Source organism: Caenorhabditis briggsae, assembly GCF_000004555.2.
Source record: "Caenorhabditis briggsae complete genome, chrI, whole genome shotgun sequence".
Taxonomy (NCBI): domain Eukaryota; kingdom Metazoa; phylum Nematoda; class Chromadorea; order Rhabditida; family Rhabditidae; genus Caenorhabditis; species Caenorhabditis briggsae.
The window spans coordinates 3,454,171-3,480,244 of NC_013489.2; the positions used below are offsets into that span (position 1 = coordinate 3,454,171).

The 26,074-nt window shown below is 38.2% G+C and overlaps 8 protein-coding genes and 1 non-coding gene across 9 annotated transcripts; 6 read left to right on the forward strand and 3 right to left on the reverse strand.

Moving 5' to 3' along the window:
• Nucleotides 1–110: 110 nt before the first annotated feature.
• On the reverse strand, nt 111–1,376 carry CBG14900 (the record flags this gene model as incomplete). The annotated part of the gene is made up of 6 exons (XM_045242740.1): nt 111–241; nt 500–559; nt 720–790; nt 834–969; nt 1,012–1,280; nt 1,324–1,376. The coding sequence occupies 6 exons, from the start codon at nt 1,374–1,376 to the stop codon at nt 111–113; spliced, it is 720 nt and encodes a 239-aa protein (XP_045095553.1).
• Nucleotides 1,377–2,707: 1,331 nt separating this feature from the next.
• Nucleotides 2,708–4,143, forward strand: CBG14901 (the record flags this gene model as incomplete). The annotated part of the gene is made up of 8 exons (XM_002639037.1): nt 2,708–2,750; nt 2,798–2,868; nt 2,915–3,019; nt 3,076–3,155; nt 3,202–3,298; nt 3,346–3,803; nt 3,851–3,960; nt 4,010–4,143. 8 exons carry the CDS (start codon nt 2,708–2,710, stop codon nt 4,141–4,143), a joined length of 1,098 nt encoding a protein of 365 aa, XP_002639083.1.
• A 304-nt stretch (nt 4,144–4,447) lies between these two features.
• On the forward strand, nt 4,448–11,441 carry CBG14902 (the record flags this gene model as incomplete). Its single annotated transcript, XM_002639038.1, has 8 exons — nt 4,448–4,873; nt 4,934–5,141; nt 5,190–5,913; nt 7,906–8,153; nt 8,212–9,920; nt 9,966–10,047; nt 10,784–11,154; nt 11,391–11,441. The coding sequence occupies 8 exons, from the start codon at nt 4,448–4,450 to the stop codon at nt 11,439–11,441; spliced, it is 3,819 nt and encodes a 1,272-aa protein (XP_002639084.1).
• On the reverse strand, nt 5,978–7,520 carry CBG14903 (the record flags this gene model as incomplete). Its single annotated transcript, XM_002639039.1, has 6 exons — nt 5,978–6,121; nt 6,167–6,310; nt 6,357–6,791; nt 6,840–7,070; nt 7,116–7,286; nt 7,338–7,520. 6 exons carry the CDS (start codon nt 7,518–7,520, stop codon nt 5,978–5,980), a joined length of 1,308 nt encoding a protein of 435 aa, XP_002639085.1.
• A 354-nt stretch (nt 11,442–11,795) lies between the features above and the next one.
• Nucleotides 11,796–12,323, forward strand: Cbr-vha-10 (the record flags this gene model as incomplete). The annotated part of the gene is made up of 3 exons (XM_002639040.1): nt 11,796–11,942; nt 11,991–12,125; nt 12,225–12,323. The coding sequence occupies 3 exons, from the start codon at nt 11,796–11,798 to the stop codon at nt 12,321–12,323; spliced, it is 381 nt and encodes a 126-aa protein (XP_002639086.1).
• A 1,303-nt stretch (nt 12,324–13,626) lies between these two features.
• Nucleotides 13,627–16,160, forward strand: CBG25203 (the record flags this gene model as incomplete). The annotated part of the gene is made up of 7 exons (XM_045242766.1): nt 13,627–13,669; nt 13,714–14,053; nt 14,105–14,331; nt 14,552–14,930; nt 14,980–15,210; nt 15,543–15,719; nt 16,097–16,160. The coding sequence occupies 7 exons, from the start codon at nt 13,627–13,629 to the stop codon at nt 16,158–16,160; spliced, it is 1,461 nt and encodes a 486-aa protein (XP_045099603.1).
• A 366-nt stretch (nt 16,161–16,526) lies between these two features.
• Nucleotides 16,527–17,010, forward strand: Cbr-ubl-5 (the record flags this gene model as incomplete). Its single annotated transcript, XM_002639041.1, has 2 exons — nt 16,527–16,639; nt 16,902–17,010. 2 exons carry the CDS (start codon nt 16,527–16,529, stop codon nt 17,008–17,010), a joined length of 222 nt encoding a protein of 73 aa, XP_002639087.1.
• A 3,674-nt stretch (nt 17,011–20,684) lies between these two features.
• Nucleotides 20,685–20,758, reverse strand: CBG28602. Its single transcript has one exon. It is a non-coding gene (tRNA).
• A 954-nt stretch (nt 20,759–21,712) lies between these two features.
• Cbr-tag-83 lies at nt 21,713–23,911 on the forward strand (the record flags this gene model as incomplete). Its single annotated transcript, XM_002639042.1, has 6 exons — nt 21,713–21,877; nt 22,677–22,847; nt 22,893–22,957; nt 23,005–23,088; nt 23,615–23,770; nt 23,818–23,911. Coding segments are annotated over 6 exons (735 nt in total), but the record flags the coding sequence as incomplete, so codon positions are not given.
• Nucleotides 23,912–26,074: the final 2,163 nt, after the last annotated feature.

Here is a 26,074-nt window from a genome sequence, read left to right on the forward strand (position 1 = left end):
AAAACAGTTGGAGAAGTTAGTGTTTTTTCTGCTCTTACCATTTCTTCTGCACCGCCCGTCAACACAAATGAACGGATGTCGACACTCCCCAATGCACGGTACTCCCTCCATTATCTACACTCTCCGAGTCGACAATCCTGATCATGTGGACATCTTCCGGGGCACGGATTCGCAACGCACACACCGTTTACGCATACGGTACCACCATGGCAAGTATCGTCTTGGCACGTTTTGCCGACGGCTAGAAAACTATATTTTGAAAAAGAAAACCAAAAAAATGGAAAAAAGAAAATTTCAATTTTTCTCGGACTACTGTAGGTTTCGTTACGAGACCTGTAGTAACATTTCTGGTAGTTTCCTGAGCCCTTTTGAAAAAGTTTTAAATTTCGAAAAATTAAAAATTCTGAAAAATGTAAAAATCCTAAAACTCTTTTTAAAAAATTGAAAATTCTTTAATTCCGAAAATAAATTAAAAATCAGAGAATTTTCGAATTCTTACCACTCAAACATTGTCCTTCTACACAATAGGTACCTGGCTCGCAGTAGATTGATGTGCATTCTGTAGAAAATTTAGTTTTCCAAGAAAATCGTAAATGGGAGAATTTGGGAAATTTGAGCAGCGGCTAGAATCTGAATATTATTTTGCAAGCTACATTACAAAAAAAAACCAATTTTTGCGACCTAATTTCCCAAAAACTACGCTTAAGCTTAAGACCTACGTGTATTTGGGTAGCATTGCCCATGATGACAAATCTCATGTGGTTGACAGTTACATAGCGCTTCTTGTGGTCTGGAATTTAAATTCTAGGTCATTTTTTTTTAAACCGTTATACTTCAACTGGCACTTATTCTGCTGACACAACATATTCGGTCCACAATCTGCGTGTCCAATGCAGAAAGAATCGAGTACCTTCTCGCACTTGCCATCTCTACAAAGTGCCCCTTCGTCACATGAAACACCTTGGCATCCTTAAAAAAACAAAAGTTAATAGTTCCACAAATAGAACTAACTATCTAGAACACATTGTCCGTTCGCACACTTTCCACGCCTTCCACAATCCGATACAACACTTCTAGCCGAACCTTCGGCTATCAAAACGTGACGATTACATTTGACAGAGGTGATTGGGTAGCACTTTCCCTCAGAACAAACGAATCCTTCACGACACTCGACATCAAAGGTACAGGAAGTCGATGGAGACTTATTTCTACCAATACATTGTTTTTCTTCACATGTGAATCCGGTGGGACATTCATAGTCACCGAAAACCGGGGGACATCTAAATAGTCAACAGTTTTGGAGGGACTCGAAACCTAATAAACCTTTCTGCTGAGACAAGAGCTAGTAAGGGAAGAAGAAGAATAAGATAAGTCATAGTACAATAGAAATCAATGAATTAGATTTGGATCGTTCCGCGCGGCCTTATCAAGGATTCCTTGACAAGAAACGGGTGACCGGCGATCAGCGAAATCGAAAAGCCCTTCGAATCGAAGGCTATCGATGAGTCATATCTATTTGCAATAGATTATTCATTCCTTTTTCAGATAATTCTTTCTTTCTTTTTTTTAAACAACTGTTGTTTCTTTTTCTTATACTTTCTACAGTAACACATTTAAAATGATACTTTCAAATTGAAAGTTTCAATATTTAAAATTCTAGAATTCTAGAGATGAAAATTCTACAATTCTAAAACTCTAAAATTCTAAAATTCTGAAAATCTAAAATTCTAAAATTCTAAAATTCCAAAATTCCAAAATTCCAAAATTCTAAAATTCTAAAATTCTGAAATTCTAAAAAATTCTAAAAGTCTAAAATTCTAAAAGTCTAAAATTCTAAAATTCTAAAATTCTAAAATTCTGAAATTCTAAAAAATTCTAAAAGTCTAAAATTCTAAAAGTCTAAAATTCTAAAAGTCTAAAATTCTAAAATTCTAAAATTCTAAAATTCTAAAATTCTAAAATTCTAAAATTCTAAAATTCTAAAATTCTAAAATTCTAAAATTCTAAAATTCTAAAATTCTAAAATTCTAAAATTCTAAAATTCTAAAATTCTAAAATTCTAAAATTCTAAAATTCTAAAATTCTAAAATTCTAAAATACTAAAATTCTAAAATTCTAAAATTCTAAAATTCTAAAATTCTAAAATTCTAAAATTCTAAAATTCTAAAATTCTAAAATTCTAAAATTCTAAAATTCTAAAATTCTAAAATTCTAAAATTCTGAAGGTGCATGCATTTATTTTATAGTGCACTATAGTGAAAAACCGTAGCATGTTCTGCGCCTTTAAATAAGAATAATACGGTAGCTCTTATGAAGCTGTTTCCCCATTTTTTTCATTAATTTGTACTTTTACTGTCTGTAAAATGACGTCATCGTACACACAGTCTCTCCCACTTTTTCCAAAAATTGATTGTAGATTCTCGCCACCACGTCGGTTCTCTCTCTCCCTCTCTCACACAATGCTTGCTGTGCCTTTTCTATCTCTTTCCTACTCCCGAACTCGTATATACACACACATTTCGTCGTCTTCTTCTTATTCTTCTTCTCTTTTCTCCATTCTAAATTTTCATTTTCTCTGTACTCTCTCTTCCTCTCTCTCTCCCTTCTTTCTCTTTTCTCGTCGTTTCTTTTTCGCCGCGCTGTGTGTCGCAAACCAAGTTTTTTTTGTCTGTTTTCCGCTGTTCAGTTCGCATTAACAGTAAAGAAAATGGCGAAAATCAGTATCGATGATGAAGCGATGGATTTGGAAGGTTCGTTCCGTTCACTTCGACAGCGTTATGAAACAAAAAAGTTTTAGAAGAAGTCGCCGGATGGAAACATTTGCCACCAGAGATTCGTATCAATATTCTAGCTCGGTTGCCATTTCCAGTGAGTATTGCGAAATTTGTTCATTTGAATTTGTTTTAAATTCCAGGACAAACAAAATATGACACTGGTCAATTGGGAAACTGCGGATTTGTGTAAACTTCTGCCGAACAAGCTTCACGAGTTGGGAATCACGGAGCTTCCATCAACAGCTGTATGTTGTAAAAACGCCTCATTAACAAGCTTATTTTCTGAATAATCCGTTTTCAGAAAACGATGCTCATGATGAAGTGGAAAAACGACGCAGGACGGGTTGTGAGTCGAATGGTTGAATTTCGTGGAACTTCTTTGTGAGCTCAGAATTTACGAAATTCCTTACTGACTTGTCAATTTCAGACGCCAAACCGAATGTCCAGAGCACACTGCCGAAGCTATGAGAGCATTTTTGCGCATCTGGAGATATTCGAAAATCAAGAGTATTATCATTGAAATTGTTAGTTTTCGTCGAATATTCTCAATTCTCAAAATTCAAATTTCCAGCCATGCTTCGAAGGTCTCTCGGGCATCTGGGAGGAAGGAATGGCAGGCATTAAAACTAGCATCGCGGTCCGCAGTTTCAACATTCGCACCAACGACTATCGTCTTGTAACCAAAGCACTTTCAGCTACGAAAAATAAGGGACAGGATATATCCCTCTTGGCAAACGATCACGGTGGCATGGAGACGGCTGTATTTGATATCGAAAAAGTCAAAAATGCTAGAAGTGTGATTCTTTGGTCTCTTATCAGCAACATAAAAGACCATCAATTGCATGCACTCTCCGCTCATAATATCCGTCTACACAGCGAATTCATCACTTCGAATTGTGTTGCAAAACTTATACAGGAGTGGAAAGAGGGAAAGAGATCGCTGGAACGTCTTCATATTACTTCTCCATTGATTGATCTGGGTACAGTGGTCAGACAAGTTAGCGGAGTTTGTTGGAAGAATATGACAGAGTATGGAAAACTAGTTTAGATGAAGTTTTGAATTTTTCATTTTACAGTATCTGCTCAATTATCTGGCGAGAAGTTGATGAGGAAGGATACTCGTACGCCACACGTGGACCTACTTATGATATTCCTGCAGCAATCGGACTGATTCCCGGTCCAGATGGTAGGTTTTTTTTTGCTTTGAAGACCATTGACACAAAACCTAATTCCAGGCACGAATACATTCATATTCCGCATAATCCGAATGACTCGTGAGATGTCGCGAGTTGTGTATGAACGATGTTCCGTTCAGTGTCCGAATATGGTCAGCTCCGAAGATCTGGCCAGACAACAGCAACGCGTTTAACCTTTGAAAACTTTTAGCTATAGAACCCCTCGAATCAGTATTAAAGCTTCTTCATATTTCTATCCTTCTTTTGTGATGTATATTTGAACACATAATAACGGTTATTTTATCAGCCCGCGTAAGAATAGCAATTATCGATATATTTTTTTCTTTTATTGTGTACATAAAGACTTTTTTGAACCCTATATTTCTCGCTCTTCTCTCTTCTAGTAGGTTTAGTTGATGTTCTTTAGACATTTCCAATATCTTCTACTGCTTCAACTTCAATAGCGTCTCAAAGTCTATCGTTTCAGTCGGCAATTGAATGTCACCGAGCCCACTTATCGCTCTAATATCCTCAACATGTAGTCAGAAGCATGCCACGAACCGTGGCTTCAAATCATTAGCACATCTCATCTATCCATTCACAACACACGAGTGCAGTCTCAGGGAACCAGTGGAGAATTCGAAAGTATCACATAAAATTCAGTTGGACATTCGAGATATCGGAAGTGATGGGCATTTACTGACACTTTCAGTCCTTCCTTATGTTCTCATACAGGCTCTCAAAAACTGTACAGACGTCACGCAGTCCATCAAACTGTTTCGCGATGTGTTATCGAGATGGGCGGAGCCATCGGAGCACGAATCCTTCGGCCATTACCTCGCATGTATATTTGTTGTATCCACACAAGACGAGAATCCAATGGGAGAATTGAGCAAAATGATTCAAACTCAGCAGACATTATATGTAAGTTGCACTTTAAAGGCACTTCAAAAGAAACGAATTCTATAACATTCCAAAATTCAGAATAGCACCTCTACACTAATGATACCAGGTCATTGCTCTGCACCGAAATGGTCGGCGCCGCATGCCAAAACGCCACGTCACTATATTCTCCTTCACGATTCACGATGCCCGCGAGGAAGCAGCGAACGACGGGATGAGGTTTTGAAGCAGATGTGTGCCACATATGGCAATGATAATTGTCAGGTTCTGCAGTTAGATTCAGATAGTGGTGATTACAGTTTCTCTTTTTAAGTCGTTCAAATGAATTTTCTTACAGTATCCCCTGATATGAATGGAGTGTGGAATGAAATCGATGAATTCAATGATATCCTAGAGAAAGGCCTAGAAGAGGCACACAAACATTCCAGTGACTCCATTCCAAACACTCCGGGTATCAAGAACACTCCTCTGAATTCTCCAACGTCTCTCGTCTCCACTATTTCCTCTTCAATGTCGGTTGGATCCGTTTCACCAAATAGTCAAGCAGCTATTCAAAGCAACCCGATTATTTGGAAGTCTAGTTCAAAAATCGTATCTTCTCAAGACGCTCAAAACGTTCAAAAAGTGTTATCCAGATTTTTGAGCAACTGTCTAGCTCCATATGTCGAACAGGAGATTCGTACGCTTTATGAGAATGCAGGACAGAAAAAGTCAATATCAAAATCGGTTGCATCAGTGACAATGGGATTTAGTAAATGGCTGCGGACAGGAAGCTCGTCGAATAATCTAGCAACACCAATCACTTATTCGTGGGAGAGTCTGGAGATGCAGAAAAGGAGATTAGCCGATCTTTTCATGATGTTCGGTCTTCCTGGAGCCGCCTATGATCAGTATCATCCACTGAAGAAAGATTTAGAAGCAGACAAAGCGATGGCAGCACACGCGATGGCTCTGGAAATGTGTGCATTGGCTTTGCATAGTGCTCAGCCTCACTTGAATGCGAAACAATTTCCAATTCGATATCTGGATCCGCCAGTCAAGTTGCTCGTTGAACATGCAAAGTGGGTTTTTTATTTAAAAAAAAAGAGAAAAATGTTTATTGGAGAAAAAGATATAAAGCAACGTTCACTTCTTCGATCCCTTCGTTTTAGTCTTCTGAAGACTCACTCTAGAGTTCATAGACGAATGACCCTCTTTCTTTCCAGGTCCTGAACCTGGTTGTTTCGGCTTTCCGAGCATCTTGTTCTTCACATGAGCAGCCGAGAGTCTCTGAAAAAATACGTACAGAAAATGAAGAAAGATGAACAATATTACATGATGATGCTTTTTGTTCTCATCCGTCTTCTCTTCTTTTGCCTTTTTCGGTTCGAGATTCCCAAAAAAGTCCACATACTCTCCTAGAATCAAATGAGGGCCACCGGGAACCACAACCTTTTGGAATGAATTCGACAAAAAGTTCTGGAACATTCAAGACTTGAAGTGACCTAATTTTACTTTTGAATACCATAACCGCCGTCTCGTCTTCCATTTTTGATGCCTCTTTTGGTCTTGCTGATTCCCCCGTTTCCGCAACAAGTGCATTGATTCTAGCCGGGTCATATTCCATAGGTCCTGACAGTTTTCCATTCAACTCTTTTAGTTTCTCATGAAGTATTCCGAAAATTTTGGCATAATCCGGCCGATCCGGGTATTCGACGGAATTCATGTAGACGATAAGTGGGTCGAATAGATTCAAGAATGGATCTTTGGCGAGGAATTCCTTGAGATGAACCTCCTTCCATGCTTCTACTTTATCGGGATTCGTAGTTGCGTTCCAAGGAAGAGGCTTATGCATCTCCATCATCATGAAAAACCACGACCATATATCGTCGATTCGACCGAGCTCTTTTCGTTTGTGCATGTTCAGAGAACAGTATCTGATGGTACCACGGAATTGCGCCTGAAACGATTCCAATCGTAGTAAGGACAATATTCAGAAAGCCCGAACCGGTTGTCTGGGACGTCTCAGATACCAACGATTGTTCTCTTTTCTCGCATACTTTCTAGCCATTCCGTAATCGAACAAATAGACGTGAAGTGAGTTGGTATTGTAGTCGACCGCAAAATTGCACGGCTTCAGATCTCGATGAACGTACTCGTACTCGTGAAGAGTCTTGATTGCCAGAAGTGTTCGAATGCAGACACGGATTATGGTTTCCGGACTGAACGTGTTGTTCATCTGGAATACTTCATTTAGTAGGTAGTGTCTAGTGGATAAAATTACCAAGTCGGCGATCTTCTGCAAATCGGGACCACACAACGTCATCACGATGAAACGGAAATCGTTGTAGATTCCATCGTCGAAAATATGAATAGCCGTAGTTTCCGGTTGCATTGCTTTCATTATTTCTCGTTCAATTTTCAATAAATTGTCACCAGCTGTCATTCGTTCAATCTGGAAAAAAACTCTCCTAAATCCTCTCAATTCCTGAATTATAGGTCCTACTTTAAGTGCTGCTTCTTGTTTCGTAGTTTTATTGACAACATGATACACTGTTCCGAATGCTCCCTTCCCAAGCTCTCTGATCGCTCTCCATACCATTCGTCCATCCTTATCAGCCACCTCTTCTCCGATATCCAAACGAACACTTTCCACTTGTTTATCGGGTTTATCGTCTTCTTCGCTCATGTTGACCACAACTTCTTCTCTTTTTTGGGAATATCGATTAGAACTTACAAAGTACGGTTTTCTATAGGAATAGGAGAGCAGCAGCACTCCTTGACAGCTGGCACGGCGGCTCCAGCTGTCTCCACGTATCTTCTCGGAATTAGGTAGTCACGCGGACACTAATGAACTATAAAAATAATTTCAAAATAACTATAGGCTCCGCCCACCGGGAAATCCTTCAAAGTGGTCGGAGCCTAGTCGAGTTCGGGCTCATTTTGAAGCTCGAAACCTTTCGAGTTCAAAATTCTAGTTGTTTTTTAGTTTTCCTCCAGGTCGGCTACCGCAACCTATTTCTAAACATAAACATTGTTCAAACAACACAAAAACACATCCCAATAAGATTCAGAAAGTACCCATCCGTCCTTCGATGTGCTTTCCATATGGCCGAGATTTATGCGGATCTCGGACTGCACAAGGAAGCAGCAGCCACACTATCCCAACTCAGTGCACTAGATGCTGATCATTTGGTTGCGGTGGCACAGACACTGGCAGCTGAGCAATACGAGAAATCTGGAATGTTGAGGAAAGCGTCGTTTCATCGAGTACTAGCCGCTAATCGATTCTCGAATGCTGGAATTCCCGCGTTGTCTTTTGGTTAGTGATTTCTGACACATTCACAAGTTATATATAATTCAATAGTTTTTTTTTTCAGATTGCTATCGTCTTGCTCTTCCCGCATTCGATCAAAAGCATTGGGGAGTTCTTGACGAGCATCTTGCAGTCCGACTTCTGCAAGAAGGCGAGAAGGCTAATGTGATGACACAGGAAATCGCTTCAGAATGCATCCGACGTCTAGTATCAGTGTGTCCGAAGCTCCCACCATCTCAACAATCGGATCGTCTGAAAGTCCTGGTACACGCTTTAACGACATATTTCCCACAAAGAACGGATTTACCATTGAATATTCCAAAAGTTGAGATGGAAACAATAAAAGTGATTTATGGAGAGCGTCCACTATGGAATGATATCGATGAGAATGAGCATCAAAGTGTTACACCTGATGGATGGATTACTGTAGAACGTGCTGCTCATCATGCACTTTATGGTGCCAGTGCTCCGTTTCGTGGAATGCAAATGGTCTCCGATGAGCACTCGGATAATCAAAAAGTTCGAGATACACCAGCCAACGAACGTTTCCGAGTGATGGTTGATCTAACAAACCCACTAAAAATTCCAATTGACCTACATAATGTAAGGCTGTCAGTTTTAGATTCCCAGTTTCAAGATGCTGGTGTGCTGGTCCCCGAACTCGGTACCCTACCTCATCTACACTTGGAACCTGAGGAAACCAAAACAATCGAGTTGTATGTGTTCCCTAGAAGTGGATGTTTGAAATTTCGAGTGGATGGATTGATGTTTCAATTGACTGTGGATGATAAAACAGTAGAAACAAGAGTAGTGTTGGAATGTCGAGGGAAGAGACTGAATAAGACAGCCAAGCAGCAAAAATCAAAAGTCTACACAAGCGACGAGCGTCTCTCTGCGTCAGTGGCTCAGAAGCCATGGCCTCTCATCGAATTCCGTGCTCTAAAGGCACCGCACAAATGGTCGTATTGTGATCAAGCGCAACGGTATCAGTTGGAAATTGAGAATATTGGACAGGAAGATGTGATGACTATGTGCTTGGCAACGAATGCATTCGATCGAGTGGCTGCTGGAAATCTGGGAGAAGATAGTGACAAAATGGAGGAGTTGAAATTGGAGTTAGCTGCTAATAATTCAAAAGTTGCCACGTTTCAATTCAAATCTCCTGCTCCTGAAGAACCATACTTGAATATCGGGCAGAAGAAACGGATCTTCTTTGACATTCGCAGCTGTGACGAGCCTTCCGGGTCAGTAGTGACTCCACAATCTACAGTAATCCTCATTGCGTATCGTAGTGCTTCTGGAACGATGCGTCAGTGGAGACGTGTAATCGATGGAGAACGTAGACGTTTGATTCAGTTGACTTCCGAAATTCTCGACGCCGATTCTGGATGTTTTGCGATTCACCTCAAAAATTGTGTAGTTTCTAGTCAAGCCGCATTGTCGAGAGTGGAAATTCTGAGGATTCGAACTACAAAAAATGAGATTTCCTCTGCAAAATCCGCAGAAGCGGAGGTTCCTAAATCAATCCAACTAGCGTCGGTCTCACGAAAAGTAGAGGTTGAATCCGAACAGACAGATACCATAGTCGCTCGTCTTGTTCCCAGTCCTTCTCCATCTGAACAAGTTTGGTTGTCAGGCACAACCAATCAGATGGCGCCTAAATGGCCGTGTCCAGCTGAAATCGTTTCCAATATGGATGATGATTCATTGATTCGTGTGCCAGAAAAGATTGGAGTGCTTTGGAAAGCGAATATTGTCAATAATGAGGGAATGGTGAGAGCTAACAGAAGAAAATTTTAGAAATTCTAATGATTTCAGGTAACTTCCTTCATCGGCGAATCATTTCTCGATGACCCATTCGCACGGAAAGCTGCCGAAGCGTCAGCTGATAATTTAGGAGGTTTGTGAGAGATGTCGTGGAATTTCGAGCAGAATACTAGCTAAATTTAAACAAAGCTAAAAATCCGAAAAAAGGCGTTATCAGAGGCCATAGCTGTTCACCGGCGTCGAACCACCTGAGAATCGTCTGGATTGGTGTACAGTAACCCGATGCTACAGTACCCTCACTCAGAATTCTCAAGTGTATGTGTTCGACGGCCATCGCAGAGCAAGGATGGTATTTCTTCATTTAACGCTCCAATTCTATGCCTGGGATCGAACCAGAGATCCTCAGATTGCCAGACAACTGTCTTGTCACTGTGCCACCATATGCGCACGGGAGGCTGGGGAGACTAGGAGGCGTTATAAATGGGTCACAGATGTCTTTTGTTCAGTTATGTCTTCTGGGAAAGTATGCTCCTAGGAAGAAGTACTTTTTTCAGTTTAAAAATCGGAATTCTCTGAAAAAAAGGCATTATCAGATCAGTTTATAAACTTTATGATCATAGGACATCAGAGTAAAGGTTTGGTATCTTCATGTAATGTTATAGCATCTAGGGGATTCGAACTCGCAAAGGTCAGCTTGCCAGCTAACAGTTTGGCACTGAGTCATTCAGACACACTGAAACGATTAACTGTTCTTGAACATATAAACATATTGCGCCACGAGGAATGTTCAAAGTGGCTGAAACAAGCTCACAACAACGGAACTTTTGCTAAATACCACTTTCACTCTCAACTTTTTTTTTCCTTTCCAGCCCTTCAAATCACATGCGAAACCAGTGCCAAAGACATCTCTCACAACTTCATCGAATCGCGAGTCTGCCAAATTCCCATCACGATTCGCATCCAGAACAAGCATCCTGATCGTCGCGCCGTCAATGTCACTATCAAGAATTCGCCTAAAGTCCGAGAAGCCGTCGACGGTGTTCATCTCGTTGCTCCAGAATGTCGTCAGCAGATGTGGTTAGATCGCCCGATACGGAAGTGCCATGTGCAACCGGGTGCCGTTGCTGTTGTGGAACTGAATTGGAAAATCACACATGCAGCGGTTTATGACATAGGAGGACCGAATTTGAGTGTTGAAGCCATTTTTGAGAACGACAGTCAGGAAGCTGTGGTTTTTAAGGTAACGTCTGAAAAAATTTATGGAAAACTTATAGTGGGAAGCAGTGTTTTTTGAGTAAAAATCTTCTTTATTCATGCTCTCTTTTCTAATAGACAAAATTCGTCTCTTTCTTTGCAAACTTCAAGTCTAGCTTTGCGCGTAAAATCCGATGCCTCTTCTGCAAGTGTGGTGTCTGCGGTCTCTCAAACCAAAGACCACTCGATGACTCTGTTCTCACTGATTTTCGCCCTTTTCAGGTTCCGAGTGTGCTGTCGGTCGTCAAATCGTCACCATACACAGTTGTCTGAAATTCCACGAATCATTTATCCAATTCTTCGCAATTCAACCATTTTTTTTCCTGTGATAAATTTCCATTATGTTTCGCCTTTTTTCAACGGGTGTTTTTTGACCTGAATGTTCCCCACTCTTCCCAATTCTTTCATGTAAAATTCGTGTGCTTATTTATTTTTTCTTACAATAGTTGATTTATGCAAAAAAGTATAGAATTAAATACTGGTTTTTCTGGAATTTTTAAAGTTCTTTGTCTTAAAGTTGTTGTAAGCTTAGTTGTCATATCTCAACCGTCTTCCGATATATCTTCGCATTATTTGAAAGAAGAAATAAAAGAGTATCTTAATTTCAGAACCTAAACCTTTTCCGAAATGGCCTCGCAAACCCAGGGAATTCAGCAGCTTCTTGCCGCTGAGAAGCGCGCCGCCGAGAAGATCAACGAGGCTAGAAAGAGAAAGTTGCAGAGAACGAAGCAAGCCAAGCAGGAGGCTCAAGCCGAAGTTGAGAAGTACAAGCAGGTATTTTTTTTTGGTTTAGTAGAGAAAAAAGTAGCAGTTAAATTGCAGCAACGCGAGCAAGAGTTCAAGGGATTCGAACAACAATATCTCGGAACCAAGGAAGACATTGAGAGCAAGATTCGTCGCGACACTGAAGATCAAATCAACGGAATGAAGCAATCGGTTGCCTCCAACAAGCAAGCGGTATGTTTTTTCTATTTAAGGTCTTCAAAAAACATTTAAAATCTCTTAATCCGATTTTTATCCCTTTCCCGTTTCATTTCGAATTAATCTCGCTTTCAGGTCATTGTCCGTCTCCTCCAACTCGTTTGTGACATTAAGCCAGAGCTCCACCACAACTTGACTCTGCAAAAGAAGCTCCACGGACAGTTCGCCGCCTAAACCACTTATATGAACGTCCCAAACTCTTCCGAAACCATTCCAATTCTCGTCAAAAGCCCCCCTTTTATTATGTGATATTATTCCCTAAACTCTTCTTTAATCTTTCTAACTGTAGAATTACACACTTCTAAAAATTTTTGTCGTCTAAATTTTGACGACGGTTTGTATACATTTTTTATCCGATAAGGAAGCCTCCGCCGTCATTTTTATGCCGCTGTCGAATAAAGAGTATTGTAGAGATAAGCCTTTGTATTTGGAAAATGGTTTGAAAAGTCGATGACGATAAAAAAAAATTTTCAAAAAATTTTTGAAGTTTTTAGAAATGTTTTCCTTCAAAAACTCTTTCCACAAGTCTATTTAGCATTTTGAAAAGGTGCTGCGGTTTCTCGAAAAATGTGCAAATCTCTATCTTCTCTTGCTTCTTTTTGTCCGAACTGTCAGTTTTTGCATTTAAAATCTGTATTCTCTCCCTAATGAACAAGAAATTTGAAAAAGAAAACTATTAAAAATGCCAAAATATTCTTTTCAAGGAGGCTGAAAGGGGGACTCCGACCAGAAATTTTTAATGCATTAAAATGTGTTAAAATTTATCTATTTTTCAAATATTATTGCGAAAAAATTCAAAGAAAATCCGAAATCCCCGAAAAACGGCGTTGAAAAGGAAGAAAATTCAAAAAAAGGTGCCGCCGGGGGACGAGGATTTTCAGTGAGAAACCTAGGCCACGGCACCTGACAGCCTTTTTTTCAAGTCGCCGACAGTGGTTTTTTACGTTTTTTACCTGCCGGACATGAAATTGAAAAAAATCCGGAAAATTTACCACGTAGGAAAAGCGCCCGCTGTCGTGGCCTAGGTTTCTCACTGAAAATCCTCTTCCCCCGGCGGCACATTTTTTGAATTTTCTTCCTTTTCAACGGCGTTTTTTGGGAATTTGGCATTTTTTTTGAATTTTTTCGCAATAATATTCGGAAAATAGATAACTTCTAACACATTTTAATGCAATAAAAATTTCTGGTCGGAGTCCCCCTTGAAACTCAAAACACCGTATTCTCTAAGGCGCATCAGTAAAATCTTTGAGTTGGGTCTCGAGCAGAAAAATACTGTCAGTTATTTCTTTTTGTTTTGATTTTCATTCCCAAAATTACGGAAAAATCTGAAGTTACTAAAAGTTGTGATATTTCTTGAATTCTCTTTTTCTCATATTGAAGTTTGAACAGATTTGTATTGAATTATTTTTTGCAATTTTACCAGCTACGTTGAATAACTCGTATTCCATATCAAATTGAATTTTCAGAAGAATTCCAGATGAAACGAAAAGTCACACATCGCACGAGAACGGCGTATTCCGGTATATTTAAACGAAAATGCTGTTTTCATAAAATCGTTATTTAGACTCAGATGTCAAGACCGAAGTGACTGAAGCTGAAACTCCAGCGAAAAAGAGGAAGATAACAAATAAACGAAAAAAGGCCAAAAAAAGTGAAAATGATTCTTCATCAATCTATCTCACTTCTGTGATTCCGTTGGGCGCGTCATCAATGTATTTGGAGCGTAACCAATCCCCTTCTCTGTGGATTACTCTACCCCGAGCGGATCAATCGCAGCTCTTGGACTTTTTTCTGGAAGATGAGCTGATAAAGATTCTCCCTCAGCGATTAAAAGTGTTCCTCACCGATTGGCTTTCTTCGGCCCAACAAAAAATGATTGAAATGCTGAAAAATGATGATTTGAGGTAAATTCCATGAAAAATTCTGCCAGAAAACACTTGAGCTAATTTTTCCAGAAAAACGATCGAATCGATGAAGGTTAAATGCCAGCAAACTATAATACGTTCCGATAAGAGACTCCGTTTTTTCCTGCGGGGAATTTTGAAAACTGTTTTCAATACACAAAGATTTGCCATTTTGGAAAGAAAATCATCGTGGCTCACTTTTATCAGCAGCTTTGTTAAAAATAGGAAGCTGAAAAAAGAAGTCGATGAGGTTGTGTTAATGAGGGTTTTCACTTCATGTAAGTGTTTGTTCAATCAAATGATGTTGCCATAAATATTTCCCTTAATTATTCAATTTTCAGTAGACAAAACAGCTAACAGTAAATTATCTTCATTCTTCCCCGTATCAAGGCAAAAAAGTGAATTGGTAGTTTGCTACTATAATATTCGACGTTTTGTCTTGAAATTCGCATCCAACACATTACGACATCTGTTCAAATTCGATTCGGGAAGTCTTAGTTTTTTATGATGGAGAGCTTGAGGAGGAAGGAATTTGTAATCAAAAATCTACGTCGGAGAAGGTCGTCGAGGAACACGATGAAAAACTTCAAAGATTTCCATTTCCAACACATGTTACATCTAGTTCTACTTCCGGTACCATCTCAATGGATCTCTATTCTGCTATCCCGTTGGGCGCGCCATCAATGTATTTGGAACGTAACGAATCACTTTCTCTGTGGATTACTCTAACTCGAGCGGAGAAATCACAGCTCTTGAAGTTTGTTCTAGAAGAGGATCTGATCAATGATCTCTCGAAAGGGGGGAAAAGATTCCTCACTAATTGGCTCTTGTCAGTTCAACAACATATGATAGAAACTTTAAAGGATGATGGCTTGTGGTAAATCTCATTAAAAAAAATTGCCAAAACAATTCAGCCATTTTTCCAGGAAAACTATCGAATCGGTGGAGATTCGGAAGGAGAAATCTCTAGGACGTTGCGATGAAAGGCTCGGCATATTGCTGCAGAATTTGTTGGAAACGGTTCTCCGGACGGAACAATTTGTCATTTTCAAAGGTGTTGAAAATGTTTGCATGAAGTACATTCGAAACTTCGTTCAAAAAGGACCATTGAAAAGAAGGATGAATGAATCTAATCTGAAAAAAACTTTCCATTCAATGTAAGCATTTGTAAAATGTGTAGCTTTTTTGCCGTATGATGTGTTGCTGTAGATCTATTAATAGCTCAATTTTCAGTAAGCAGAAAAGCTAGAAAAAGACTTTCTTCATTCTTCACCGGATCACACGGAAATCGATCAAACGAAGAAGCGGAAGTTTACTTCTATCACCTCCTACGCTTTGTCTTAAAATTTGCATTCCCACATCAGAATGAAGACAACTCCGCGACGCACAATTGCACACACAAAAAGTTGTACAATTTCATCCAACTATTTAATGTATTGATTTCCCGTTAAAAAGTAGCTTGTTTTTTAGGTTATTACATAATTTCCAGGCCTCCAAAAATGGCTAAATCCAAAACCAAAGTGACTGATCCTTCGAAGAAAAGAAAACCAGGGAGTCCCCCAAAAAGGGCAATTTTTGATGAATTTCACTGGAATTCAGTAGAACAAAATTTTCAGAAGTTTTTCGGACCTCCTGGCTATGTTCGACCAAGCAAAAAGTCGCAACAGTAAGAAGCGTCTCGCTTTCTTTCGTACAGGAGTTTCAGCTTCAGTCACTTCGGTCTTGACATCTGAGTCTGAATAACAATGCTATAAATAGATCATTTATGTCACTGAAACTAACCGGAAAACACCATTCTCGTGTCATGTGTGACTTTTCGTTTCATCTGGAATTCTTCTGAAAAGTCCAATTTGATACGGAAGAAATGGCTAAACATATATATTTTTTCTGCTCGAGACCCAACGCAAAGTTTTTAGTGATGCGCTTTAGAGAGTACGGTATTTTTCAACCTTCTCAAACAAACTGGCAATTAGGGTTGGCAACGGGGCGGGGATTCGCCCCCGCCCCGAGTGCGCGGGGCGGGGATTCGCCCCCGCCCCAGAGAGCGGGACGGGGATTCGCTCCCGCTACGCCTGTCGAAAAACAACTTTGTTTAAAGAATCAGTAATCGAATTTTTTAGATTATTTTACGATTCAGGGTACCCAATTAGGCTACCCTGAAAATTTCAAGTCAATTGGTCCATTCAGTTACGCGCAATTACGCTTTGGTTTTGGATTTAGCCATTTTTGGAGGCTTGAAAATTATGTAATAACCTAAAAAACAAGCTACTTTTTAACGGTAAATCAATAACTTAAATAGTTGGATGAAATTGTACAACTTTTTGTGTGTGCAATTGTGCGTCGCGGTGTTGTCTGCATTCTGATGTGGCGGTGTGCTTTCGAATAAAAATGCGAAAAGAAACCTTGTTTTCGAAAATCTTTTTGAGCTCAACTAAACTAAATTTTCATTAGATTATTTTTTTTTTCAAGAAAAATGATCGAAATCACAGTGAATGATCGTCTCGGAAAGAAGGTGCGAATCAAGTGCAATCCGTCCGATACTATTGGAGATTTGAAGAAATTGATCGCTGCACAAACTGGTACAAGGTAATTATTTCTTAATCTTTGAAAAATATTAAAAATTAGGGACCATTTGAGCTTAAATTTGTTCGAGAAATTTTGAAGGTGTTTTTCGTTGCAAATATAAAGAAATTCTCTATGTTTTTCTTGAAAAATTGTTTAATCGGAAAAATTAAAGCGGAACAACTCCTTCGATTTTTTTTCTAAAAATTTAGTTTTCGATTTCTAGATTAATTTTCCATAAACTCAAAAAAAACTTTAATTGTCATTTTGACCGATTTCATTTCAGGTGGGAGAAAATCGTTCTGAAAAAGTGGTACACAATCTACAAGGACCACATCACTCTGATGGATTACGAAATTCACGAGGGATTCAACTTCGAGCTCTATTATCAATGAGCAATTTTATATCTTCTGTAAAAATTCTTTCTTGGACATTCTAATATTTATTTTTTCAATGAAAATATGATTCAAAATATTTTTTATGATTAAGGCCAACAGTTTTCAAGATTTTCAGAATTTCATCTCCTCGATTTCCGTATGACACCCGGACACCAAGACACACAGAAAATAATCATCCGAAAAATTGATTATCCGTCCCATTAACTTTTCTATTCCTCTGTTTGACCACTCCTTTCTTCTACCCGATTAGGCTCCGCCCATTTTTCCGCCAGCAGCAGTTCCACCCGATTTTCTTTCTCTCTCTAATTCTCTCTGCCTATCAAGAATGTTTGCGCGGCACACGAGATAGAGAGGGACAAAAACAGTTTACCAGAAGCTATTTTTTTTCGAACAACTTTTCAAATCACCCGCCAATCTCCCTGGATTTTACAGATCATCACTGGGAAAATTATGGCCGCCACAGCGCTTTGTTGCACGTCTAGGGTTCGTTTTTTCGAAAATTCTTTAAAATATTTTTTCGCGAACATCTGGTTCCAATAGATTGACCTCATTTTCACTTTACAATCCTCTTTGGAAAGTTTTGGTTTTTTTGAAGAGTGATTGTGTTTAGTGCCCTACAGTAAGATTTTAAAAATTTGATTTTTCGGAAAAATCAAAGAAAAAAAGCTACAGTAATCCTCACAATTTCTGCTAGAGTACAGATAAAGTCTTGGCTTCGGATTTTTCGAATTTCAAAAATCGGAATTATTTTCAATTAGATTTCCCGATTTTTCAAAATTCGTAAAAAAATTTAATTACTGGAAGAAAAAGGATTTTCTAATACAGGTTTTTCATTCAGCTGAAAATTTTTTTACATCAAAAATTTCTATTTTTGGCTTTACAAGTTCATGTATAAAGCTGAAAATTCTAGAAAAAATGGATTTTTCACAGCAAAAAACGTTGGGGAAATTTCAGAAAAATCCAGAAATTTCCCGAAAAAAACAACTTTTTAAAAAAGTTTTTGACCTAAAAAACCCCCAAATTCAGATTTTTCTCCTCGAATTTCAGATTTTGCCCCGAAATTTGAAATTTTCGAAAAAGGTACCATTTTTTGGGGTACCTGAGAATGCTTGTCGATTTGCCCCGGAATTGAAATTTCAAATGTTTGATTTTTCGGCTTCAGATTCTCCTTGTAAAAATTAGCACTTTCCGAAAAAGTACACTTTCCTCTTTTCTCCTTCTTATGTAATTAATTAGATTAGAATCACTCATCACAGAAAAAAGGGCGAATCCCTTTTTTCTAATTTCCGCCTGGTATTACAACCATTTGTGATTCTTCATCTACCAATTAATTTTTCCTTTATCTCCTCTCTCTCTCTCTCTCACTATCTAATATTCCACATGCAGAGATTTTCTTAAAATTTCTGGGTCTCTTCTCTCTCGCCTTCTCAAGAAAAGAGAAATCACGATTGTTTCAAGCCGTGTCCACTATTTGGAAGTCTCAGAAATTCCCCGAGCCCCCGGAAAAAGCGGCGAGAGAGTGTGAGAAACGGTGAGAGTGGCAGAGAAAAGGTAAACGGGCGGCACCAACCGACCGGGAGTACTGTTTTTAGTGGAGGAGGGACACACATAAATAAATAGAGTGAGATGAGCCAACTCCTTCTTCTTCCAAACAGGCTTATGCCTCTTGCTTCTTATTCCCAAACTACTGTGGGGAGAGAATTAAAGAGTATGGGAGAATGAGAGAATTTGAGAAATCGGTACAATGGCTTAGAACTCGGATTACCAGGTGTTACGGAAGTAATTGTTTGACTTTTACTGGAATTTTCAAAAGAAACACTAAAATAGAAACTAGAGGTTTTTGGTTTCTTAAGAAACACTCAACCATCAACTTTGAGCTCAATTACCTCAATTCCTGTGAAAGATAAAAAAATTGTCAATTAATAAAATATTGCTCATATTAAGGTAAAATCTTTTATTAGTTGACACATTTTCGATATCTTTCACAGGAATCAAGATAATTGAGCTCAAACCTGACAATGGTAGTTTCTAGAAATCTCTAGAAGTCTGCCACACCCAAACCTACAGTATCTCAGAATATCAAAAACGACTTTATGATTCTTTTCCACCATAAAAAGATCATTTCATTTCATATATAAAACGGGCAAAAGTAGACACTTTCCTTCTTCTTCTTCTTCTATTCCGACACGCTTCTCTGTAGTTCTTTTTTTTGCTTCACCTTCATAGATACTACAAACACGGGGGCCTATTCGGTTCGTTTTCATTGAAAAAAGAGAGAGAGAGACGAATAAATGGAATAAATGTACATTTGATTGGAAAAACGGAGAAAAGGACACAAAAATGGGAGAAGAAAGGTTTAGAATAGAGGGAAGGTGAATCAGAAGACGTGGGGTTTGGAGGTACCGTTAATTTTTGAGCCCATATGTCTCGATTCCTGTGAAAGATATCAAAATGTTGTCAACTGTAAGTTATTTCTCTTAATATCAGCAAGGTTTTATCAGTTGACAAATTTTTGATATCTTCCCCAGCAATCGAGATAATTGAGCTCAAAGTTGACCACTTGTATGGCCTTCTATTAGAGGAAATACGGTAATACCATTGAGAGATTGACACTAGAGATAGCCCTAAAAAATCCCAAAAAAGGCGTTATCAGAGGCCATAGCTGTTCACCGGCGTCAAACCACCTGAGAATCGTCTGGATTGGTGTACAGTAACCCGATGCTACAGTACCCTCACACAGAATTCTCAAGTGTATGTTTGACGGCCATCGCAGAGCAAGGATGGTATTTCTTCATTTAACGCTCCATTTCTATGCCGAGGATCGAACCAGAGATCCTCAGATTGCCAGACAACTGTCTTGGCACTGTGCCATATGCGCACGGGAGACTGGGGAGACTAGGAGGCGTTATAAATGGGTGTTCCACCTGTCTTTTCTTCAGTTATGTTTCTCTGAAAAAGGGTGCTCCTGGGAACGAGTATTCACGAGTTACGATTTGACGATTGATGTTTGGCGCCTAGGAACTGTATAGAAAATCTGAAAAGGATAGGTGTCCGCGAATTAGAAGTACTGTAGCAAAAGGACATCTGATGAATACCGTTTCTATAATTAGGACAATTAAGAGAGCGATAATTTTACGAAGTTACCGTAATACACAATAAAAGGCCACCCAAACCACCAACTTTCAGCCCACATATTTCAGTTTCTGCTAGAGATATCAAGAAGTAATCAACTGACAAAATGTTTTTCATATAATCACCAATATTTTATCAGTTGAACACTTTTTGATATCTTCTACAGAAACCGAGATATACTGGTTCAAAATTTTTGAGTGGCTTTCTCCAGAATTTTTACGGTATCTCATCTTCGAAGTCTTTCGTTTTTTTCAGAAAAAATCCAACAATGAAGCTGGCTACGAGGTATACACAATCAGTGAGGACCAACTACGGCTGGTATGTCTTTATATCACCTTTTTATTGCCCAGAACCCATAAATAATCTTGTCACCCTTCTATCTTCTTCTTCGTTTTCTGTGAAAAAAACAGGATTTGCAGTTAACCTTCACCACGCATTTATCACCGTTTATCTGTCTCTTTTTCATTCATTCTCATGTAACCTCATTTTTTTGTTCAAAATCAATACGAAGTCATGCAAAAAAAATGCAAAAAAAGATTTGCCGCCAGCAGGGGTCGAACCTGCGACCTTGGGCTTATTAGACCCACGCTCTAACCGACTGAGCTATGGCGGCACATCTCTTCTCTTTTCAATTTTTGTTGAAAAAAGTGCGTTTTTCGTGAAAAGAAGAAGGGAGAGGAAAAGAAGAGGAAGAAGTAGAGAAAGAAATAAATCAGTGAAACATGGGAAATGGGAGCCCATGAATTACGATTTGCCTTCTTTTTTTTCTTCTTTTTTTCTTTCGATTGGGTATTCCCAAAAGAGAATAAGACGACGGAAAAGGCGTTCTCTTCTTTTCTGAACATAAGTTTCCCATTTCCGTTCCCTCTAACTTTGGTTTTTTTCGTCCCATTCCCATTTTTTTCCTTTCCCATTTTCTTGGGAGCAAGCTCACTAATTCAATTTTCTGATAGATTCTTTTATTTTTCTCATTCTTGCTTCTTCTTCTCCTTTTTTGTTTCTTTCAGTTTCTTTTTTGACATTTTCGCTCTTTTATAAATTCCAATTTTTTGTTATTATCAATAGAGCGAGATTGCACTTATGCAAAAAAAAGAGCAAGAATAAGAAAATAAGAACAAGTAGAAGAAAAAGAAGAAGAAGAAGAAGAATCAAAAGATAAATGTGTCAAATTTTGGAGGAAAAAATAGAGAAAACGAAAAAGAGTATCTTTTTCTTTTTTGCTTTTTCTCACCAGTTTGTCACATAAACTCTCTTTCATTTTTTTTGTTTGAAGAAAAACGTTTTTTTAGGTTTAGAAACTTTGATTCTTTATTTTTCTCCCATAATGACTTACCGTTAACAATCTAATAGAAGGCCACCCAAACTTTGAGCTCATATATCTCGGATCCTGTAAGAGATATAAAACATTGGCCAACTGATAAAATGTTTATCATAATATCAAAAACATTTTGTCAGTTAACCACTTGTTCATACCTTTTTTAGGTACCGAGATATATGGGCTCAAATTTGATGGTTTGGGTGACCTTCTATTAGAGGGTATATTGGGGGAGAATTGGTGCGGTAATTTCAGAAACAAAAAATGAAAGATCGAAAAGAAGGAGTACAAGTGGAATATGTGACTTCTCGACTCATTATTATGTCATGTACGGCTGAAACCAGTGAACGGAAATTTGTGGAATCCCTGTTGCCAGCCGCACAGCAGGTTCAGAAGGCACATGGGAAACATATTAAAGTGAGTACTAGAGAAACAGTGCTCTATCGCAATATTTTTTTTAATTGAGCTGGTTGCAATAGAGCGTGTTTCCATATCATTTGACTTTAATGAACATTAATTATTTATATCCCTGTGAAAACTAGAAGAATTCTAAAAGTTCTAAAAATCGCAAATCCTCAGATAAAAAAAAAACTTCCTGAAATTTTTAAAAAATCATGAAATCGCAAAATTTTAAAATTAATAAAATAAGGAAAAATCTTAGAATTTCGAATGCAAAAACTCATAATTTGAAAAAATTGCGATTCTATGAATTTTCAGAATATTCCAGAGTTTTTTGAAATTCTGATTTTTTTTCCAATTTTATCAATTTTTAGGATTCTTAAAATCAACATCTGAAAAATTCTAAAATCTATGAAAATCTCAAAAATTGGAAGATTTTTGATTTCGAAAAGAAACCTGAACATTTTTGAAATAGTCCTAAATTTTTGATATGTTTTATTGAAACCGAAATACTGCATTTCCTTCATTAGAAGGCCTCCCGAACCGTCAACTTTGAGCTCAATTATCTAGGTTCCTGTGAAAGATATCAAAAAGTTGTAAACTGATAAAATATTGGTGTTATTATGATAAACATTTCATAAGTTGACTACTTTTTTGTATCTTTCACATGAAACGAGATAATTGAGCGTAAAGTTTGGGTGGGCTTCTATTAGAGGGGATACGGTAGAAGCTTTCAATTAGATCAGAACCAGCAATCATAAAACAATTCAAAATTTTAAAAATCTATTAAAAACACAAATTATTTGATAAATTCCAGGTTTGGAACGTCTCCCAACGACGTCACGACATCAGCTCTTCCCTGGACGCGATCGCATTCGGATGGCCATCAGAAACTGCTCCACCACTTGAGAAATTGTGCACGATTTGCAAGAATCTGGATCAGTGGATGTTGGAACATCCGTTAAACGTCGCTGTTATCTTTTGCAAGGTAATTGGTCATTTTTCAATTAAGCAGCTCATTAAAAAATTTTAGGGAGGCCTAGAAAGATGTGCAGTCGTTGTGAACGCCTTCATGCGGTATAATGCTATTTCTGCCACGTAAGTTTTTTGTTCTAGGAGGTTATCAGAAGACAATGAAGTTTTAGAGACGACTCAGTGGAAGATCGATTTAGTATGCAGAGGTTTTCAGAGAGATTTCTTGGGCCGGATGGACCACCCAGCTATAAAAGGTAATATTTTAGATATTTTTATTTTAGTGGGAAGTATCAAAGCTATCAAATATCACCATGTTTTTTGATATTATTTCATTTTACTCACAGAAAACTAGATACCGTACCTGGCTCTCATACTCAGATAGAAGCCCGCCCTTTAAGCTCAATTATCTTGGTTTATTTTAAAGATACCAACAAATGTTCAACCAATAAAATGGTCATCATAATATCAGCAATATTTCATCAATTGAAAAATTTTTGAGGTCTTTCACAGGAACCGAGATAATTGAGCTACGCGGTCGCAACCACGGTAGCAACCACTGCAAAACGCCGCCCTGTGCTATTTTAATTTTCTCACTTTCTATGAAAGATATCAAAAATATGTCAACTAATAAATTGTTTAACAGATTATCACCAAAATTTTATCCGTTGACAAGTTTTTGATATCTCTCATAGAAACCGAGAGAAATCAGCTGAAATTTTATGGCCTGGGTGGGCTTCTGTTGTCAGTTTCCAGTCAGAAACCAATTCCAATTATTTTCAGATACCTTGGCTACTTTTCTTCCCTCCTATCTGGTCGAATTTCCGTCAACGCTGAACCCCTGTTCCTACATTATATCATCCTTAACTTTTTCGAACCGATCAATGTGTTTCTCAAAATTTACGAGCGACTTGTGCCTGTATACCAGTCAAAGACAGTGTAAGTGACAAAAAAAATTGAAAAAGTTCAAAAACTGAAAATTTCAGAACCCTCAAAGATGCATCGAAATTCGAAATGGACGGAAGTCTGAAATTGCGTGGAGATGTCTTCTTCAAATGTATCATAGCTGCTTCTTCGTGAGTTTGAAAAAAAAGACCAGCCTGTTTGCCGCGTCTATGGTGCTTCCGTATTTCATCGAATAGAAGCCTATCCGAACAGTCAAGTTTGAGCTCAATTATCTCGGTTCCTGTTGAAGATATTAAAAAGTTGTCAACTGATGGAATATTGGTGATATTATGATGTATAATTTATCAATTGTCAACTTTTTGATATTTTAACAGAAATTGAGATAATTGAGCTGAAAGTTGCCGGTTTGGGTGAACTTCATAGTAGAAACGTATTCCCAGACCACTCCAACCTTTGTATCTATTGAAAATTTAAAATTCCAAAGAAGAAAAGTTCCTAGAAAGAAGAAGAAGCTAGTGAACAAAAGAGAATTATAGGGGTGTCGTGTGTTGGGTGTTTATGCTCTCGGAAATCACTTTGTCTTCTCTTCTTCTGTCGTTTGTCACTTTTTTCTCACATACCCATATAGGAAGAAGAAGAAGAAAAGACAGAAGAAGAAGACGAAGAAAATAGCCATAAGCCACTTTTAAGAAGCAGAAGGATGCTCCTTTTCCTTCGTTTTCTTGTTTCCCGCCTATTTAGCTCTTCTCTATTTCTTCAAGACTCCGTTTGTGCAGAAAGTTATTAGGTTGCTCATCTGAACTTTTGAATTAACACAGGATTTTAAAAAATTTCCTTCTGAATTCAATTTCAAAATCTGATCTTTTTACGATTTCCAGCCCTGGCTCTGCTGCTCGATGCCTGTTCACTTGCCAACTCAACACATGTGCTCTTGAACTACAACCAATCAACTCAGAGGGATACAGTGTCGTCAGACTTCACAAGGAAGAATTGGACCTTATTTTTCATGGTAACCCATTTTTAATGAGTTTTTTAACAAGCGAAAAATTTTTAATTTCAGACAAGAAAATCGATAATCGAGTGACAGTTGAATTGGTAGTAAGTCATACGAGTGGTCCGACTACTATTGCAACAGCGGCTGCACAATCGGTTCATTCATTATTACCAAGAAACAATAGTTATGAGACGTTCGAAGTTGCGCAAGGTGAGATTTTATATTTTTTAAAAAAGGTTTCAAGTTGAAATGGACACCGGAAAACCTGTGATAGAAGGGTCCCCACACTGTTATGTTTGAGCTTACATATCTCAATCATTGTGAAAGATATTGAAAATGTGTCAATTGACAAAACACTTTGGATATTATGATAAACAATTCATTAGTTGACGATTTTTCTATATCTCTGACAGGAACCGAAATAAATTGAGCCAACGTTTGAAGTTAGGGTGCCCTTCTATTACAAGTTTTACGGCAGCTAACCTGTGGTAAAAACATCCTCAGCTTCGGTATTTTTATCATAGAAAGTCATAAGAACAGCTGTACCTCTGACATCAGTAACTAACGATTTCTTCATATAATGTAACAGTAGCTGCGAGTTGATCCAAAGACCTTCAGCTCAATAATTGGCCGCGTAGGCACTGAGCTAATGGTGCAGCTGAAAGCCATAGCGGTTTGATACATTATGAGCTTGCCGCCGGTTTGAGTTAGACCCCGTTTTTTGAATTGGTGCATTTGAAAGAATAGTATTCCATTGTTATTTGAGAATTAATACATACCGTAAAACCAATATTAGAAGGGCCGGCCCTTCAATTTTTCGTGGGGTGTCTAGGGGGGCACTTCAATTAGAGGGGCCCTTCAAATAGAGGGGGCACTTGTATTTTTCGTGGGTCCTCTGAGAACGGAACTTCTATTGGAGGGACATCATTTTTTAGTGGAAAATTTCGTTTTTCTACTAAAACTCCATTACAATTGCTACATTTAAAAAAGCAAAAACACCAATCTTTTCGAATTTTAAAAACTGGGACCTGAAAATTTCGGGAGCGCCGTTCTTGCAGGTTTTACGGTATCCCGGAAAACCTGTAATAAGAGAGCCTTCTAACTCTTAACTTTGAGTAAATTTTACTCGGTTCCTGTTATAGATATAAAAAACTTTTCAACTGGTACATTGTTGATTTTATCAGTTGATTCATTTTTGTTATCTTGTACATACCGTAAAACCTCTAATAGAACGACACCCGGATCGTCCACTTTGAGCCTATATATCTCATTTTCTGTGAAAGATATCAAAAAGTGGTTAACTAGTAAAATGTTGCTGATATCCTGATAAACATTTTACTAGT